This window comes from Nematolebias whitei, chromosome 3 (assembly GCF_014905685.2).
Source record: "Nematolebias whitei isolate Nwh7 chromosome 3, NemWhi1, whole genome shotgun sequence".
NCBI lineage: Eukaryota > Metazoa > Chordata > Actinopteri > Cyprinodontiformes > Rivulidae > Nematolebias > Nematolebias whitei.
In genome coordinates, this window is record NC_056500.1 from 27443500 (window position 1) to 27462958 (window position 19459).

The 19459-nt window shown below is 39.6% G+C and overlaps 1 protein-coding gene across 1 annotated transcript in view; it reads right to left on the reverse strand.

The window, feature by feature from the left end:
- Nucleotides 1-3876: 3876 nt before the first annotated feature.
- tnni3k (TNNI3 interacting kinase) overlaps nucleotides 3877-19459 on the reverse strand; it is a 30012-nt gene continuing 14429 nt past the window's right edge. Inside the window, exons 16-23 of the mRNA XM_037674751.1 lie at nucleotides 18211-18303; nucleotides 18064-18121; nucleotides 17765-17959; nucleotides 16135-16239; nucleotides 15987-16039; nucleotides 10919-10971; nucleotides 10261-10393; nucleotides 3877-4073 (exon numbers count right to left, since the gene is read on the reverse strand). Of these exons, the coding sequence (XP_037530679.1) occupies nucleotides 3919-4073; nucleotides 10261-10393; nucleotides 10919-10971; nucleotides 15987-16039; nucleotides 16135-16239; nucleotides 17765-17959; nucleotides 18064-18121; nucleotides 18211-18303 (845 nt within the window). The 3' untranslated portion in view covers nucleotides 3877-3918. The remainder of the gene's footprint in view (nucleotides 4074-10260; nucleotides 10394-10918; nucleotides 10972-15986; nucleotides 16040-16134; nucleotides 16240-17764; nucleotides 17960-18063; nucleotides 18122-18210; nucleotides 18304-19459) is intronic.

Genomic DNA, 19459 nt, shown 5'->3' on the forward strand with positions numbered 1-19459 from the left:
TTTTTTTTTTGGTGGACCCCCAAGCATCATCTCACGGAGGTCTGTGGACCCTAGTTTGTGAACCACTGGTTTAAAGAACATGACAATTAATTTGAAACTGTTAAAACACTCAAAACATGTACAGTACCATATTTTTCACCCTATAAGTCATGGGTTTTTATTGCATAATTTTCATGCCCTGTGACATATACATCGAAGCGACGTAGTTATGGATTTTGTTCCCATATTTATAAATCTATATTTGAATGAGATATGACCATTTTCATTCATTCTGACTGAAAATATTGAACACTACCATTTTCAGCCGCTAGATGGCACTCGAGCAGTATGGCATGCTGTTGTGTCATTTAATAGGTAAAAGTGGCTATTAATGACACATTCGGCTTGCCATAGTCTACCACCTTCGTCCAGCTCGTTGCTTGGAGCAACCGTCAAATCAGCTTAATTTCACTGCACCGGTGAAATGCAGCTGATTTGACCATTCAAGTGCATTTATTAAGTAAAAGTTCAACTGAGACACACCTTTAGTATAATGTCAAGAAAACAAATAATTGTTTTTTTTAGGTGCTTATCTTGTTAAATTTCGAAGAAATGTGCAGCATTCCTCCTTCCTGATTTCCTCCCTCAGAGCGCGCTCCTTGAACCGGGGCAGCAAATACTTTTGAAATACAGTTGATCTGATCGTTAAAGTCCTTTTATTAAGTAAATGTTAAACTGAGACAAACCTTTACTATAAAGTCGAGCAAACAAATAATTGTTTTCAGGTGGTTATCATGTTAAATTTCGAAGAAATGGACAGTGAGTCGCCCTCTGCGCATTTGTGTATCTGCATATCGGCTTTTGAAATGCAGCTGATTTGACCGTCAACGTGCATTTATTAAGGAAAATGTAGACTGAGACACACCTTTACTATAATTTCAAGCAAACAAATAATTGTTTATAAGCGTTAATCTTGTTAAATTCTTGTTAAAATCCTCCCGTGCACGCTCCCACGGCCGCCAATGGATTTTTGGCACAACACTGGCCCACATTTCCGGGTTGTCAGCGGTGACACGTAACAAATGCAACACATCAGCGGTGACGCATAATAGATGTGACGTATACGGCCAAGCAATGTATTTATGGATTTTTCCACTTTATTAGACATATTTGGACTGATGCCACTGGGCAGTGCGATGTGTACGGCAGAAAATACTGTACCAAGAGATATACAGTAGTTGAGATTAATAAATAGCTAAATGATTAAATAAAAACTACATTAGATTTTATTATTACTTTTCTTTTAAAAAAAAATATATATATATATAATAATGAGAAATAATAATCAAATAATGAGAAATTGATCCCTATGAAATGAATACAACTGTGACATTTTATTTTTAACATTGATTTTTTTAAGATAAGCATGTCTTAGTCTAAAGAAAAGCCCAAACTGCTTCAGTCAGTGCTGAAGCACTCAGTGAGTGTTGATGTGATCATTGTGCATTCTCCACCTCCTGATCTTCACATGTCTGAGAAGGTACTTGAGTGTCCTACCTCTGAGTCCAGAAGGCGTAGGCGCGAGTGTTGAGAGCGTACTCCAGCTCAAAACGAGAGCGCAGGGCAGCCACGTGGCTCCGGCCCGGTCCTCCTCGCCCGAGCAGACAGTCCGAGGAGGAGGAGGGCGACAGGGAGCCGCTGCTGTTGCTTGAAGCTGGAGACATCAGCTGTGACACATGCCAGGAAAGAAATAAGAAAACATCACAACCTTAGAAAATATCTGGGTAAAGCAGATAGACTGGATTTTACACACCTCCACATTACACAGGCACTCCTCCAGGCTGGAGACAACTTCAGAGAAGTCAGGCCTGTCCTGAAATCAGAAACAAGGCATCAGTTGCATTAAACATGTTTTTAAAGGAACATGATCAGGTGTGTTCTCTCTGACACTGTCCTGTATTTTTATCTGTCCACCCACATGTGAAGCAAAGGTGAACTCTGCTTCTAAAAGCAGTCCTTCAGATCACCTGCTTCACAGAACAAACGCTGCACCTTGAGACCTGCTCCATCATACATCCCAGCCTCAGACAGCAGCCCCGACCCGTCTGCATCTCAGTATATCAAGACATAAAACTGAAAAATTATCAGAAAAACACAACATTTTAATATTTTCTTTGGTTTGAATGCTCTTATTTGAGGGGTTTGACAGAAACTGTGCAATTTATCATGAGCAGAAATTAACTGTTTTAGCTTTAGGAAGCAGTTACGTAAAATTTGTGCTCAGTTGAGAAAGATGTTGCTTCCTCATTATATCCGTGGCGCCGGTTAAATAAATGATTTCATGACGTTGATCTGGGACAATCAGGCAAACAGGTGACATGTTGGGCATCCGTGACTTGCAAACAGGAAGAACATGTAGCACAAAGAGAAAGATGTTTGTCCCATGGAATAATGTATCTTGGTGAAGTAGAGCAGAAAGCATCCAGGGCTAATTATGAGCATCGCGGCATCGTGCTCTGCTCCTAAATGATGTATCATCTGGGGACTGCCCTCTATCCCTCATCAGTGCTGCATGTGCTCAAAGGAACAGCTGACAATGCAGCAGTCACTCATTGCAGATAACAGGATGGATGAGACTAATGTATTTTACATTCCATTAATCTATTTTGAGTTAAAACAATAGTTCACATCTTTGGAAGTGAAGTTCTATGAAAAGCTCATGAACAATTAATATCTTACCTGTTGTAGATAGCTCTTTAAATGTCACTTTGGCCAAATAAGAGTTTAATTCTGAGCTAACAGCTGGTCTAAATGAGGCCAACAACAAATCGGACTGCTGTCATCTAAAAACAACTTTATTCCCATAGTTTGATTAAGGTTGAGAAAACACTATTTAATAAATATTTCAATATTTACATTACTGTCAGTTTTCATAGCAGTTATTTAAATATAACTCTTTGGGTATTTTTAAGTTGGCTTGTTTTTTAAATTACGATATTTGCCTCTATCCACGCTCTTAACAATGTAGAAAACTCTCATTGAGCCACACCTTACATACTGTAATGTTATATGGTACAATACTTACCATAGTTATCTTAAGAAATTTGAAAGTCTTCAAAAAAAGATAAGAGCCGTGTCATGGTCCGAGTATAACTCCCCCACATCCCATCTATTCCATCGTTTTGGTCTTCTTCAGCTAACAGAATTAAATGTGTTTCAAAATGCCAGTTTGATGTTTCAAATTGTAAATAAAACTAATAAAAGATTAACAGAGCTCGTTCCAATCAGTGGTCTACAACATACTTATGAAACCAGGAAAAAACATCTTATCTACACTAAATATAGAAGACTTAGAATAACTAGTCAAACCTTTTCTGGGAGGGGTCCACAGATTTGGAACGAGCTTGATGAGAGTTTGAAAGAGTTGAAATTCATCTCCACCTTCAAAAAACAGTTAAAGACCAAATTGCTCCATTTATATACTTGAGATCACTTGTAGGACCTGTAACTGATTGAGCAGAGGTAACAATCTGTATTGTATGTGGAATTTTTATGAGGACTGATGTTTTATTGTGATGTTATTTTAATATGTTATAATTTGTATGCCATATGTACCCAGGCTCCGTCTATAAGCTTTAAATAGCTTTTTGGAGACCTGATTCACGCACTGTTATTTTGCAGATATGTATTATGATTCTTTCGTGTGTGTGTGTGTGCGTGCGTGCGTGTGTGTGAATAAACTGAATAAACTAAAAAAAAAAAGTGAAGACAGTGGCAGTGGGAACTAGCTGTTGCACTTCTGGTGCAGTCTTGAGCATGTCCTGCAGGGATATCACATCTGTCAGAATAACCAAACTATACAATTACTATACTATAACTATATAAACTGAAGGCGGCATAAAGGTTAGCAAAGAATATGTTTAATTTGATCTAAAATTTCTAAAACTGAAGGACTACAAGAGGACAAAGTGAACTCAGGGTTACCTCTGGGCACGAGTTCCAGCCTCTCATCAGAAGTGCAGAAATGGGTTTAGGGATGGAGTAGCCAATAGGAGGCCGGATATGATGGTACGCCATGTCTGCTGCTGCAGCAGCTGAGAACAAAAACACTGTTCTGAGTTAGATGTCAAATTCTAGTTTCCTGATGTGTACAAGTTCTGTTTGCATTTTTTTTAAATAAATTTTTACAAATAAAAAGGATATCACTTAACAATAAGACAATCTTCTTCTTCTTCTTCTTTCGGCTTTTCCCTCTAGAAAAGTCTCCACAGAGAGTCATCCTCCCCCATCTCACTCTGTCCTCTGCATCCTCTGTCTTCACTCCAACTACTTCCATGTCCTCTCTTAACTGCATCCATATATCTCCTCTTTGTCTTGTTCCTGGCAGCTGTATTTCTAACATCCTTCTACCAGTACACCCACGGTCCCTCCTCTTGACGTGTCCAAACCATCTCAGTCTGTTCTCTATAACTTTATCTCCCAGTTGTTCAACCTGTGCTGTACCTCTGATGATCTCATTTTTATTCATTGTCACGCCTAAGGAGAACCTCAACATCTTCATTTCTTCCACTTCCAGTTCTTCCTCTTGTCTTTTTGTCATTACCACTGCCTCCAGAACATACAACAGAGCTGGTCTCACCACTGTCTTGTAAACTTTTCCTTTGACCTTTGCTGACACCCTTTTGTCACAAATCACTCCTGAAACTTTTCTCCATCCACTCCATCCTGCCTGGACTCTCTTTTTCACCTCTTTACCACATTCCCTATTTTCCTGGACAGTGGACCCCAAGTACTTGAAGTCCTGCACCTTTGTGGCCTCTGCTCCTTGTAACCTCACTGTTCCACCAGCCTCCCCCTCTTTCACATACATGTACTCTGTCTTACTACAGCTGACTTTCATTCCTCTTCTTTCAAGTGCATACCTCCACCTCTCCAAGTTCTCTTCCCTGTTCTCACCACAGATCACAATGTCATCTGCAAACATTATAGTCCATGGGGATTCCTGCCTGACCTCATCTGTTAGTCGGTCCATCACCAGAGCAAACAGATGGGGTTCAGAGCTGATGCTCGATGCACTCCCACCTCCACCTTGAAGCTATCTGTCACTCCTGCAGCACATCTCACCACTGTCCTGCTGTCCTCATACATGTCCTGTACCAGTCTAACATACTTCTCTGCCACTCCAGATTTCCTCATGCAATACCACACCTCCTCCCTCGACACTCTGTCATATGCTTTTTCTAAATCCACAAAGATAAAATGAAGTTCTTTCTGACCCTCTCTGTACTTCTCCATCAGCATCATCAAAGCAAAGATGGCATCAGCTGTGGCTGAGTGGTTACAGCAGTTGTCCTCCAGTGGGAGAGTTGGGGGTTCGATTCCACCAACAGTCACATGTTGAAGTGTCCCTGGGCAAGACACTGTACCCCTCATTGTCTCCAATGTGTGTCCCATCGGTGTGTAAATGTGATCTAAAGATCTGATTAGTCTTTGTACAGATATAGTAGAGTGCCGTATGAATGTGTAAATGAGGGCACAGATTTTAGTGTAAAGTGCTTTGAGTATGTTGATAAGACAAAAAATGTGCTACATAAGTGCAGTCCATTTACCATTTACCATCTATGGTGCTCTTTCTTGGCATGAAACCATACTGCTGCTCACAGATAGTCACCTCTCGTCTAAGTCTAGCTTCCACAACTCTCTCCCAGATTTGCGTTGTGTGGTTCATCAACTTAATTCCCCTGTAGTTGCTACAACTCTGTACATCACCCTTGTTCTTAAAAATGGGCACCAGCACACTGCTTCTCCATTCTTCAGGCATTTTCTCACCCTCAAATATGCCATTGAATATTTGAGTCAAAAACCTCACTGCCATCTCTCCAAGACATTTCCAAACCTCCGCTCGTATGTCATCAAGTCCTACTACTTCCCCATCTTCATTATGTTCAGAGCTTTCCAAACTTCACCCTCATTAATCTTTCCCACTTCCTGGACCACAGCTTGACCTCTACTCTTCTTTACCTTTCATTCGCTTCATTCATTAGCTCCTCAAAGTATCCCTTCCATCTTCCGGTCACACTCTCTTCACTTGTTAGAACATTACCATTCCTATATTTAATAAGCCTAACCTGCTGCACATCCTTTCCAGCCTGATCCCTCTGTCTTGCCAATCGGTATAAGTCCTTCTCGCCCTTTAGTGTCCAGGCTTTTGTACAACTCTGCCTTCTGCTTTGCCTTTGCTACCTCCCTCTTTGCTCTACGTCCCATCTCCTTATGTTCCTGTCTCCTCTCTTCAGTCCTCTGTCATATTTCTTCTTGGCTAACCTCTTTCTTTGAATAGCTTCCTGCACTTCACTATTTCACCACCAGGTTTCTTTATCATCCATTATCTGTCCAGATGACACACCAAGTACCTTCCTACCTGTCTCTCTAATTACTGTTGCTGTAGTAGTCCAGTCATCTGGAAGGTCTTTCTTACCACACAGAGCCTTTAACAGCTCCTCTCTGAATTTCTCGCAACATTCTCCTTTCCCCAGCTTCCACCATTTGTTCTTCCTCTCAGATTTTACTCTTTTTCTTTTCTTCACAACAACATTAATTCTACACACAACCATTCGATGATATCTGGCCACACTCTCCCCTGCTACAACCTTACAGTCCCCAATCTCCCTCAGGTTTTCTCTTCTACACAGAATGTAGTCGACCTGCGTACTCCTTCCTCCACTCTTTTTCTTCCCTCTTTTGAACACAAGTGTTGACTAAAGCCATTTCTATTCTCTTGGTAAAATCCACCACCATCTGTTCTTCCTGGTTTCTTTCCTTGACTTCAAACCTACCCATCACTTCCTCATTCCCTCTTTTTCCTTCACCCACATGTTTATTCAGGTCTATTCCCATCACCACTCTTTCTTCCCTAGGAATACTCTATCACTTCATCCATATCCTTCCAAAATTTACCTTTCAGTTCTAAGTCACATCCAACCTGTGGAGCATAACCATTGACAATGTTTAGCATCAGACCTTCTACTTCTACCTTCAGACACATCACCCTATCTGACAATTTTTTCCCCCTCTACTACATTCTTTGACAACTCCTCCTTCAGTACCACCCCTACTCCATTTCTCTTTCTATCCACACAATGGTAAAACATTTTAAACCCTGCTCCAATACTGCGAGCCTTGCTGCCCTTCCACTTGATCTCTTGGACACATAAAACATCTACCTTCCTTCTCTGCATCATGTCGGCCAGCTCTCTACCTTTGCCTGTAATTGTCCCCACATTTATAATTAGCCCCCCACCCCCCGGCAGTCCTACATTCTTGACTTTCCTCCTCTCCCTCCTGACACATTTCCCTCCTTGTTGTCTTTGACTAAAAGTAACACAGTTTCCGCCAGCACCCTGTTTGTCAACAGCACCGGTGGCAGCCATTGTTAACCTTGTCCTCGACTGATCCGGTATGGTATCGCTTAGAAGAACTTGCATATTAGTTTTGGCAAAAGTGTTTTATGTCAGATGCCGAGAAGGGGGTCTCTGCAGACCAAAAGTGGGCGTTTCTGGCAAATAGGCGTTTATGGACGGCGAACACTGATTGGCTAACAGTATTTAATAGGCGTTTGTCGGCGGCGAACACTGATTGGCTGTGGGTAACCCTCAAAGTCACGAGGATTATTGATGAGGTAACGTTTCTTTGCGATGTTTGACAAAGAAGTATGATTTATTGTACTTATAAAGTATGTTATGTTTTCACTTATGCATTTTATTGAAGTACGTTTATTGTAGGTCACGATAGTTTCGACCGTTCTCTCGTTGTTGTTGTAACGCACTGAGGTAAAGTGAGCCTCCACAGCAGCTCTCACTGTGCACGTTTACAACAACTGGGTGTTGCTTTTCAAAATAAAAGCTGAAATAAATGTTCTTAATACTTGAAAAATAAATATTTAAAAGCTGTGTATAACTGAAAAATATGAAAAACAAATAAATAAAAGTTGTTATTAGCTGAAAAACAAACAAATAAAAGCTGTTAATTATATCTATGTCTTTCTGCCATGTCAGGAACCACTCTCACTTCAGGTTGACTCTAGAAAACCCCAAGATGTTGCTCAACAATGTTGACCAACATCTGATGTTGACTTTCAAAATAAATCACCTCCAAAGTTTAACATAGTTCATAGTAATAGTCAAAAGTTGCTGACCTTGTTGCAACATGAGTTAACACGAACATGAGTGTAATTTGTCAATGATTCAATAATGAGTAATAACTTATTCAATAATAAGTCTGTAATTTGTCAATAATAGTCAATAATTCATTCAAGAATAGATTATGAGTGTTTGGTATGGCTCAGTGGCTAAAATGGGTTGGATGTTAGAGAAATTACTTATTTTTCAATTACCTGAATGCACAAATTCCTTCATTTATAGTTAAACTTTAGGAAATCAACTTTTTTTTTCTTGTGAAAAAAATATCAAAATTACCTTTTGGTATTCATTTTGAATAGATTGGGGAAGGAAAACAGCCCAGGCCGTGTAGAACTGCTATTTTGTAAAAATGTTGTGCTTGGTGATCTAATCATATTTTTATTACAATTTCAGGTGTTGTGAAGTGGAGGAAATATTCTGAAGAGTTTCAGGCTGAGCACAGAAAGCCTTATGTCATTTCTGTCTGCTTCAGCTGTGGAGAAGAATTTAAAGATTGTGGTGCAGGTTTCTGGGGCAGCGGCAAAAGAGGCGAGCTGAGGGCCTTCTACAGTGAAGCCATTCCTCCTGGGTACTGCAGCCACTTTGTGCCATGGATGCAGGGTTAGTAGTCTAGCTCTTGTACTGTGATGCCCACACATTACAATAAGTAACAACTAGCAACACCCTAACTGTACTATGTTTTGTGTTTCCAACTGATGCTACGATGACTTCTAAAAATGGATGTCCCAATAAACAATAAAAAAAATTCAATGATGCATCAAATGTTGTCTGAGTATGTTTTAAGGTAATAACAAATGTGAAATCTGGAAAACAAAGACAATTCCTGAATCTGTCTTGTGTGCTTTGATGTGTACATAAGTTTATTGGAGGTCCTGAAACAACTTTTCTGAGAACACAAAGATTTTTATTTTACCTTTGGCCAAGATAGTTTGAAATCAGGCTGCTTACTGCAAAACCAAGAGGTTTTTTTAAGACAGACAGTCTTCATTTGTATTGTTTTGTCGACTAAGCTAAATGTAATTTCTAAAATATGGATAAATCTGATCTCATCATGCAGCATGAGCAACTGGGTACAGGTGTGAGGGCCAAAAGTCTGGTTATGTACTGACTCCTAAATGTGCTGGTTTTCTACTGAAACATGGAGTAGGGTTGACCTTTAAAATGTGAGACAGCTGAGGAAGTTAACCAGTAAACAGAAATACCTGCTCCAGTTGCAGAAATCTTACAGAAACTGACAATCACTCATCTGCAGTGACTGCAGGTTGAACAAGAAAATGTGAAGTTAAAGGAAACATCCTTTGTCCCAAGGCCAGTTTAAGTATCATTAATATTTTTCTTTCTTTATGAATCGATTGTAACTTTGTTCACATTTTTCAACAACCAAAATGGAATTTGTTTTTTTAATGTTATGGCTAGGTATTAAAAAAAAACCTAACATTTAGCTCTCCCCACTACCCAGTTATGTTGCTCTTATTTTGAAATGTAACCGGAAGTTCTGTGTTAAGAGAGTCGAAAAAAGAAGTTATGGAGACGCCGCGGCAGTATACTGGAGCGATGTCGAACCGAGACGCCGCTAATGTCGAACCGGTTAACACCATAGACATAATATGCCTGTGGTTAACACAATCTGCCAATAACGCCTTGTTTTTAGACATCTTGTGTCTGTGGTTACAGCATTTTATCGTTCAGCCTTTTTTTTTCTATCGTTCAGCCTTTTTTTTTCTATCGTCCAATCAGATGTGGCCGTCCAGACACGCCCATTTTTCTATCGTCCAATCAGATGTGGCCGTCCAGACACGCCCATTTTTCTATCGTCCAATCAGATCCGGACGGCCAGAAACGCCCATTTTCCTATCGTCCAATCAGATATGACCGCCCAGATACGCCCACTTTCCTATAGTCCAATCAGATATGAGCGCCCAGATACGCCTTCCGAATTTGCCTGCAGAGACCCCTTCTTGCAGATGCCCTTCCTGACGCAACTTCACCATTTACCCAGGATTGGGATTGTCACTGGATATACACTGGCTTGTGCTCCCTAGTGGCTGGTTTGTATACATCCAACCTGTGAAATCAAAATCACCTGGTTTCAAGTGAGCAAAGGGAATTTCTCCAGTGAGCAGCTCCCACAGACAGAGGGCATAGCTGAACATGTCTGCCTTCACAGAGTAGCGAGTGCACTGTGTAAACACCTCAGGAGCCATCCAGCGCAGGTTCTGCACACACACGAAAAAGAATGAAAAGAAATACTTGTAGAGGCTCCAGAGTTGAAAACTGCATAAAGTGAATTTTAGTTTGCAAACTTGGTTTAAATATAGTAACAACTGATGTTTTAAAGATTCTAAATAACATAAAAACATACATTTACACACACACACGCACAATGGGCCCAACTGTTGTAATAAATATTCAGTCTTTGGCAAGGGCAAGTAGTTCGACACAACAGGCAAATCCCAAGAGATGCAACACACTTAACATCAAACTGCGGGCTAAGCACTCTGTAGTACTGAGTCAGCACATTCAGAGAAATTCTGCACGAAGGCAGTTTATAGCCGGTGGGTAATTGATGGCAGATGCTAGCAGAATCTCTGTCTTCAACTCTCACAAAATACCAGCATATACGTTTATTTTCCCTTAAAGTGACTAATTTTGGCAACAGTCGAAGAAGTTTCTGAGTAAAGGGAGGGAGGAAACTTGTCACAAGATGATCAAATACAGAAAAAGGAGCAAACATTACTGACCCCTGGCTGCTTAGTCATGTTGTCCTCATCTACCGACTGTAAAAACCTGGATTCTGCAGGGTAAAGGAAAAACAGCCAAGGGTCAGAGGAAGGGTGTAGTTTTGCTACAAAATACTACATACAGTATCAAAATGCCCACTTTAAAAATACAGATTAACCAGTACATTATTTAAAGAAAAGCTGTGCAAATTGTCAGGTAATAATGCACTGAGTAAAATGTGATGCTAGCAGTATATTTCTAAAAACATTACTGAGTCATCTCACAACCAATCAGGTTAACTGACAATAAGTAAGAATCAAGACTGAGCATCCATCCATCCATTATCTTTACCCGCTTCTTCCTTTTCGGGTTTTGGGGATCACTGGTGCTCATATCCAGCAATCACTGTACGAGAGGGGGTAACCCTGGACAGGTCTCATGTCCGTCATAGTGACACATAGAGACAAATGAGACAAACAACCATTCACTTTCACCCATAACTAGGGACAATTTAGAGTTACCAATCAGCCTAATGTAGTGATGTAGGGACAGGTTTCGCTGTAACATACTACTAATTAATTATTCTTAAAGCTAGTTCAAGCACAAAGAATATTAATTGTTTAATCAACACGGATTCTTTCTTTTTCGAGTTAAATTTCTGCCATGTGACCAAGATAACTTGTGGAGTTGTGTATAATTAGTGACATGAGACGCCATTTTATATTTGACCCATCAGAATAAATGCGGTCATTTATTTAACAGAATCAAAATTTAACATCAAACATGTACACATTGATTTGCTGATCTGTTTCTGATTAATAAACTTGGCACGATTTACTAAACAAAACAACAGAAGATTACTGATTGAGACTGATTCATCTCTGAAGGCATCTAGCTTGATTTACTGGCGAATAGAAGTTTAAGCGAAGGAATAGATTTAAAGAGGAGGTTTAGATGGATGAAAGTTATGTGTTGAACCAGAAAATGGCACCCTTCCTCCAAATCCAGCTCAGCCCTCCGGTACACTTCAGGGCGTCAACGGCTTGCTACCTGAGATGGTGGATACCTCCACTCCGGAACAGAGGTCCATTGGCACGCTCCCTTTTCAGCGTCTCCGGTCAGAGTGGCTGGGGTCGTCAGAAGTCGTGACGAAGTACTCAGTTCAACAGAATAGGCTTCCTTAGAAGTTGAACATTTATTGCTCGGGTTGAGTCACAGCTGAGGCAGGCTGTGACTACGCTGGAATGGACGGACCCTTGGCACATGGTCAAATCCATCAGCTACTTAATTCAGCTGTAAGACTCCATCAGACTGAGTCTCATCTTCGACTGAAAGTTCCAGGAAGATTGGAAAAGACTGAAGACTTGGAAGACTCATGAAGACTGAATAGTTCCAAGAAGTGTTGCCTTTTAAAAAGTATCCACTTCCTGTCACTTGGTACTTCCTGATTGGTTGAAACAACCAGCAGGGGTGTAGTTTTAGTGATGTCAGAGGGTTATTAGAAGTCAGGAGACCGCAGAAATGTTTTAAGAACGGTTAGTACAGACAGAGAAATATTTTGAATAAATGAGAGAATGCAGGTGCCAGCTAGTTCTTATTTACTGTCTGAGAGTTTTAAAAACAAGACACTTCATTCTCATAACTTGTCTCTGACTTTCGCCCTCAAATCCACTACTCCTCATTCAGACAGAAGACTAAATGCACACTCACTTCGTAAATAGACATTTAACTGTATGATCCAAGTCTAATGAGGTTTAAAAATCATTAATACTGTTTCACAGTTGATTTAAATGAGTGGTTCACTTCAACATTAGAAATGGTATGAAATAAACACACTTTTGATTATCATAAAAGGGTAAAATAGTAATGATAATATAAAAAGAAGAGTGTTCTTTCAATTGATTAATTCAGGATACAATTAAATAGTCTCTTGATGAGATAATTTGTATTTCTGGATTCAAATAAATGAAACAACAGTTCCTGTCCCCTGAAGGTCTTCAGAGACAGATTGATGTCGGAGGCCTAGTTCACTACACTAACATGCATGTTTTTGGTCTGTAGGAGGAAACTGGAATTCCCGGAGTAAACCCACACATGCACGGAGAGAACATGCGAACTCCGCCCAGAAAAGTCCCCAGCCGAGATTTGATCCGACAACCTTCTTGCTGAGAGGCAACAGCTCTACCAACTGCGCCACCATGCCAGCCCAAGACTGAGCATACTAAGGATTGTGAAAAGATGTAGAAAAGCATCTCTCAGTGAGACTGAAGCTCATCTATTTAAATGTTCAACTTAAATTAGAGAAGTTGTGGATGTTCCTTCTTGGTGTTATTTTTGATCAGGACATGTATTTTATCCCTCACATTAAAAACGTTACTAGAACTGCCTTCTTCCATCTGCGTAATATCACTAAATTTAGAAATATCTTATCTAAACATGATGCAGAAAAACTGGTTCATGCATTTGTCATGTCTAGACTGGACTATTGCAATGGTTTATTATCTGGATGTCCAAATACTTCTTTAAAACGTCTTCAGTTGATCCAAAATGCTGCTGCCAGAGTCTTAACTGGAGTTAGTAGGAGAGATCATATCTCTCCAGTTTTAGCTTCTCTCCATTGGCTCCCTGTCAAATCCAGAATAGAATTCAAAATCTTACTTCTAACCTACAAAGCTCTCAACAACCTAGCTCCATCTTATATTACAGATCTTATTGTTCCACATTTTCCAAACAGAGCACTTCACTCTCAGATTGCAGGTTTACTTGTGGTTCCTAGAATTTACAAAAACAGAATGGGAGGCAGATCTTTCAGTTATCAGGCTCCTCTCTTGTGGAACCAACTTCCAATCACTGTCCGTGAGGCTGACACATTATCCAGTTTTAAAACTAGGCTTAAGACTTTCCTTTTTGATCAATCCTATAGTAAGGGTCGGCTTGGGTTTCCTGAGTTGTCCCTTAGTTATGCTGGTATAGGCTTAGACTGCTGGAGGACAAACTGACCACAATTTTTCACTCTGCTATTGTCTTTACTTACTCTCAACCTGTTTTGTATTTGTAATTATTTTTCTATCCTTAACATGTGTTTTTTTTTGTCTTTCAGATGCACCTGGACCTACCATTCTATGTTCGTCTGTCTCTCCTTCCTGTCCTCTCAAACCAGCCGGTCAAAGCAGATGGCCGCTTGTCCTGAGCCTGGTTCTGCTGGAGGTTTCTTCCTTTAAAAGGGAGCTTTTCCTTTCCACTGTTGCCACTGTGCTTGCTCAGGATGGGAGACTGCAACAAAGCCAAGATTCAACTTGTCTGCTGGATTCCTTAGATAGAGAACTTTACTAATTGGCTTTTATGTATGTGAATGTTCCTGTAAAGTGCCCTGAGACAACTTTGTTGTGATTTGGCGCTATATAAATAAACTGAATTCAATTGAATTGAATTCCTTTAAATCTGCATAATCTCAGTCCATTGCAAACCAGCAGAAAAGCCTTGTTTAAATTCCATTTTTTTTTTACTAAAAATTAGAATACTGCAACTCAATTTATAAAACAAACACGTGACTGAACTGCTTGGTAATTATCTGACTGCACACTGTGTTTAGTATGTGGCGTTCAGTGTGCATCAAAGAAGGATCAGGTCTTCTTGAAGAGTCAACAGATCAAACTCAGCTACATTTTCCTAATGCAATGAGACTAACCTGTATAAATAAAGGTTGACTGCAAAAAAAAATTCCATGTGAAAATTGAAATATTCTCGATGTTCTCCTCTGACCTCTTGTGGTGATTTGCTACCAGAACACGCTTTGCACCTCGTGCTCTGCATCTTTTGAGCTTTAGTCAGACAACACACTGTGTATTTTCATGCTGTGAGAACATATCCCCGGCAGATGAACTCTTGCTGTTAACTGCATGTGAAAAGTGAATGTGGACAAAATTTGAATTCATTTCTTTGCACATCCCTAAAAAACCCTCAGGTGTTTACTTGCAGTGTGAACACTAAAATGGATAAAAGTTGAACGTTTCTCGATTTAAACTTCAAAAACAATGTTCTTTATTAAAAAATGTGAAAACAATTTGGTCACGTTTGATCATTTAGACATTTAGTTTTATTACAATGTGTTATTGTTGTTTTTCTTTTGGCTGCTCCCCTCTGCAGGGCTCACCACAGCAAGTAAACGTGCGCAAACATTTTGGCTGTTCTTTTACGCTCGTAGCCCTTCCTGACGCAACCTGGGCTTGAACCCGCAGCCGACAACCAACCAGACACCACAAGTCCCAAATTATATTACATTGCATTATATTATTTAAAATTTTGGTTCATCTTCAACAATCTATTTATACAGGATACAAGGCTGAAGAACCAATACTGAACATGCAGGATAACTGGACCTTAATATGACGCTGCCACCGTACCTCATGGTTCAATACCCAACACTAGTAAAAACAATGACAATAAACACATGCAAACATCTCACATCCAACACTGCAGCAATGGATTTACTTAGTTCACATTCAGTTAAAGAGCATTTTGCATGATACAGTTCTATACATGCATGCATGGGTTTTCTCCAAGTACTCCTGTTTCCTCCCACAGACCAAAAACATGCATGTTAGGCTGATTGGTAACTCTAAATTGTCTCTATGTGTGAGTGAGAGAGTGAATGGTTGTTTGTCTCTATGTGTCCCTGTGATGGACTGGAGACGTGTCCAGTGTGTACCCTGTCTCTCGCACAATGACCACTGAACATGGGCACCAGTGACTCCCAAGACCCAAAAAGGAAGAAGCGGGTAAAGATAATGGATGGATGGATGGATGGATGGATGACTTAAAATCTACATTCAAGGGAGGCTGAAGAAACAATTACAAGACAATAGGTGCATTTAACAAGTATAGAGGTGTCAAAGTGCATAAGTTGAGTCAGGAACAAAAGTTATGCACTACGTAATAGTGTGTTCAAACTGGTCAACATCAGCCACATTTTAATGTAGTGCTGTTATTCTTGAAAATAAACCAACAGTGTGATGATCTCCACTGTTGGAGATGGCTGCTGTGGTTGGATTAACTCATAAACTGAAAAAGTGAATTGTGACTTCTCACCTCCAAAGTCAGCCACCACTGCATGTCCATCCTCATAAAGCAGGATGTTGTGACTGGAAGGAAGACGCCGATTATTGTTAACGACAGCTGTTATTTTAGACTATAAACACCGAAGCAGCAGCACACATGTGATTACTGTGACTCGGACCTGTTGAGGTCCCGGTGGATGATGGGCTGGGTGAGGTTGTGTAGGTACTCCATGCCCTTGGCCACGTCGATGGCAATGATGAGCTTGGACTGCAGGTCGATAAGCCTGTCCATTGACACATCATTAAAGCAGCAACCACTTAGCACTGGATCAATAAGCTCTGCCAATCACACACAGCACTTTACACAGATCAATAGGACAGTCTATAAAGACGGCACCTGGCCACACACTTTATCTGGATCAATGCTGATCCCGGTTGAGGGGCGCAGACTGGTGAACCTGACGCTCACTGGCTGATGAGACTTGTGCAAACAAGTGCTTATTACACAGCACCAAACATCTTCAACTCATTACCACCTCCACACTGAAGATACTGAAGAAGACTAAAGATTTAAAAGAAGCCCACTTGCACTTGGTAAGTTTAAAATTTAATTAGAATTGTAGTTACAAATGAATGTATTGATAAAAATACTCACTTTTGGTTGAGTCATGACAGCATCCTGGGCCTGATTTTTTTTTACCACAATATAAAAACTCCATATTGGTGATGGATGGACAAGCTTTGCAGCTTTGTCATTTGGTGCAGATTTTGTGTTTATTTTATCTGTTTCTTTTATTGTTTTGTGTTTCTGGTTGTTTTTAATCTAATGATAGTTCTTTTGTTTTCTCCCTGTCTTTTATTGTTGTTTCTGAGTGGTATTATGTGTTATATGCATTGAATATGTAAGATCTGAATTTTGTGTGAATGGATGTGGAGTTCCTCAGGGCACTGTTTTGGGACCAAAGTTGTTTATTTTGTATGGGAATGATCTGGTTGACGTGTCAGGGTTTTGGAAGTGTGTTTTATTTGCACTTTTTTTTGTTTGTTTGTTTGTTTGGGTGAAGATATTGAACGAATTTTAAGAGATGATACAGGCAGAATTCATAAAAATACAAACTTGGTTCCAACTTAATAAGTTATCATTGATTTTGGAAAAAACAAACTACATAATATTTAGTAATAAAAAGAAAATTATTGAAGTCTCATTTAAAATTGACAATACTGAAATTCATAGAGTTAATGAAATAAAATTTTGGGGCGTCTTTATTGATGAGAAGCTGACATGGATATCTCGTAAATTACTTGAGAATAAAAATAGCAAAATCCATTGCATTACTGAATAAAGTAAAATAGTTTTTGAATGACAAAGCTTTGTATATATTGTATAATGTAATGCTTGTTCCATATTTAATTTATTGTATTGAAGTTTGGGGAAAATCATGCAAAACAATTACAAACCTTATTTTTATTTTACAAAAAGAGCTACAAGTATTATTAGTATGAAGTGCTATGGTCAACCAACAAATATATTATTTCATCAGTTGAAATTATTTAAAAAAAAAATTCAACTTGAATCAATGTCTGGACTGGTCTATGCAGCCATTATAATTCTATTTGTGGGCATTTTATCTTTTTTTTTTAACTCATCTTGTTACTTTCGTCATTCTGTAGTTGTGTGAGGTTTCTAGCTGCTTCCTAACTAACCAAGTCACAGCACATGGCCTTATGACAGAAAACAATAAGATTTGATGATTTATTGGTAAAACATAGCTGTACTTTGGTGTGTTTTTACGAGACAAATGTTTTCACCTCTTCTGTTCGTGAAGCAGGGAGAACAGCGAGCCTCCAGAGACATACTGGGTGACAATGGCGAACTGACTGGGGTCATCCAGGCACGCGCCTACAAACTGGATGATGCAGGGGTGATTGAGGCGGCAGAGGATGGAAACCTCTCTGCAGAACATGTCCACATCTGACTTTGAGCAGTACGTGTTGGCTCGATAGCTGCAGACAAGAGCAGAAAATCAAAACAGCTGATCATCTTTCAGTTTCTTCAAACAGAGGAGATACTACGTCACTTCTTTGTCTCAGTGGTGGGAAAAAAATACCGTTTTATGGCGACAATTTTGTTTCTGCATTTGCCTCTGTAGACTCTCCCAAAGGAGCCTGTGTGTGTAACAAATACGCTCATCAATATTATTATCAGATTTGCAAGTACATTAGCTGAAAGGGAAAACAAAGAGGAATGGACCTACCAGAGCCAATAATTTCATTAAATTCCAGCTCAGGCAGCTGAAGGTGGAAATGAGACGGGAGGCTGGCCCTGAGGACAAGAACTTCAGCTTTTTCTGAAAAGACAGTTTAATGTGGCTTTAGCACAAACAGGAAATGCACAGAGAGACGCCGTTTGTTGCAACTTCAGGTAATCTGCAATTTGATTTGAAAGTGCAGCAAAGGCATAAATGAAATGTTTTTTGACATTCTGGTCCCAGAACATTATATGTCATTTAATGCAGTTTAAATGTGTTTAAAGTTATAGTCAAAGCTAAATCTTAGCAGGGTTGCTGCAGTTACTAGTTACACTCAATATAATGACATAAACTTCACTCTTTTAAAAAAAAAAACACGAATTTGGTGCACAAGTTATAATTCATGATGGATTTTCTTTTATCCACACAGGGTCGACAAAGGACTTTTATGTATAGTCTGAAAATTTGCAGTAGGCTTAAGATTTGGGCTTTGGGAAGATCATATTAGAAGTTTATTGTTGCTTGCTTCATTCATTCATAAATTAGTTTTGGTGTGTGTGCGCACATGTGTGTAATTAAGATCTTTGTCCTGTTGGAACTGTGCCCCCGTTTGTTGATTTGAGGTGAAGTTGAATATTTTAAGGGCAGTTCTGCTTCTTTCTTATTCCACTTTGTGCAATGCACCAGCACCACCGTATGATGATACCACCACCATGCTTGACAAGTGGTACAGAGTTTGTGGGTTTAGAGAACCTCATCTTGACTCCTCCAAACATACTTCTTGTTGTTTTGGCCAAATACCTAAAAGCTATGGCTCATCTGACTATTAGTGGTTTACCCAGAAGTCATTGGGCTTCTCTCTCAAGCTTTAAAGTGTTGTTTTTTGAGCAGATGTTTCTTTCTTGGTCTGCCCTGAACAAATAAGGGGCTGTCGCTGGTGCACGTCTGCAGGTGTAAAAGTCATATCACTGCTAACAGTAACACTGGAGTTCCAGCTGTTTCCAGATGATGACAAGCTTGAGCCTTATTGGGTTCCTGAGTTGTTCGTGAAGATCCTAACCAGTGTCCTTTTTACTGAAACTAACAGATAATCATGTTCAAACAAACTATTTTTAACTACCAAGCTACAGTCAATCATGATCACTTACTAAAAGTCAGCATGCCCTCTCAAGATAAATACAATTATAGAAACTTTATTCAAAAAAGTTCAAGACAAAAACAACTGTACTTTATTTGTAACAGAAGACGTTTCGCT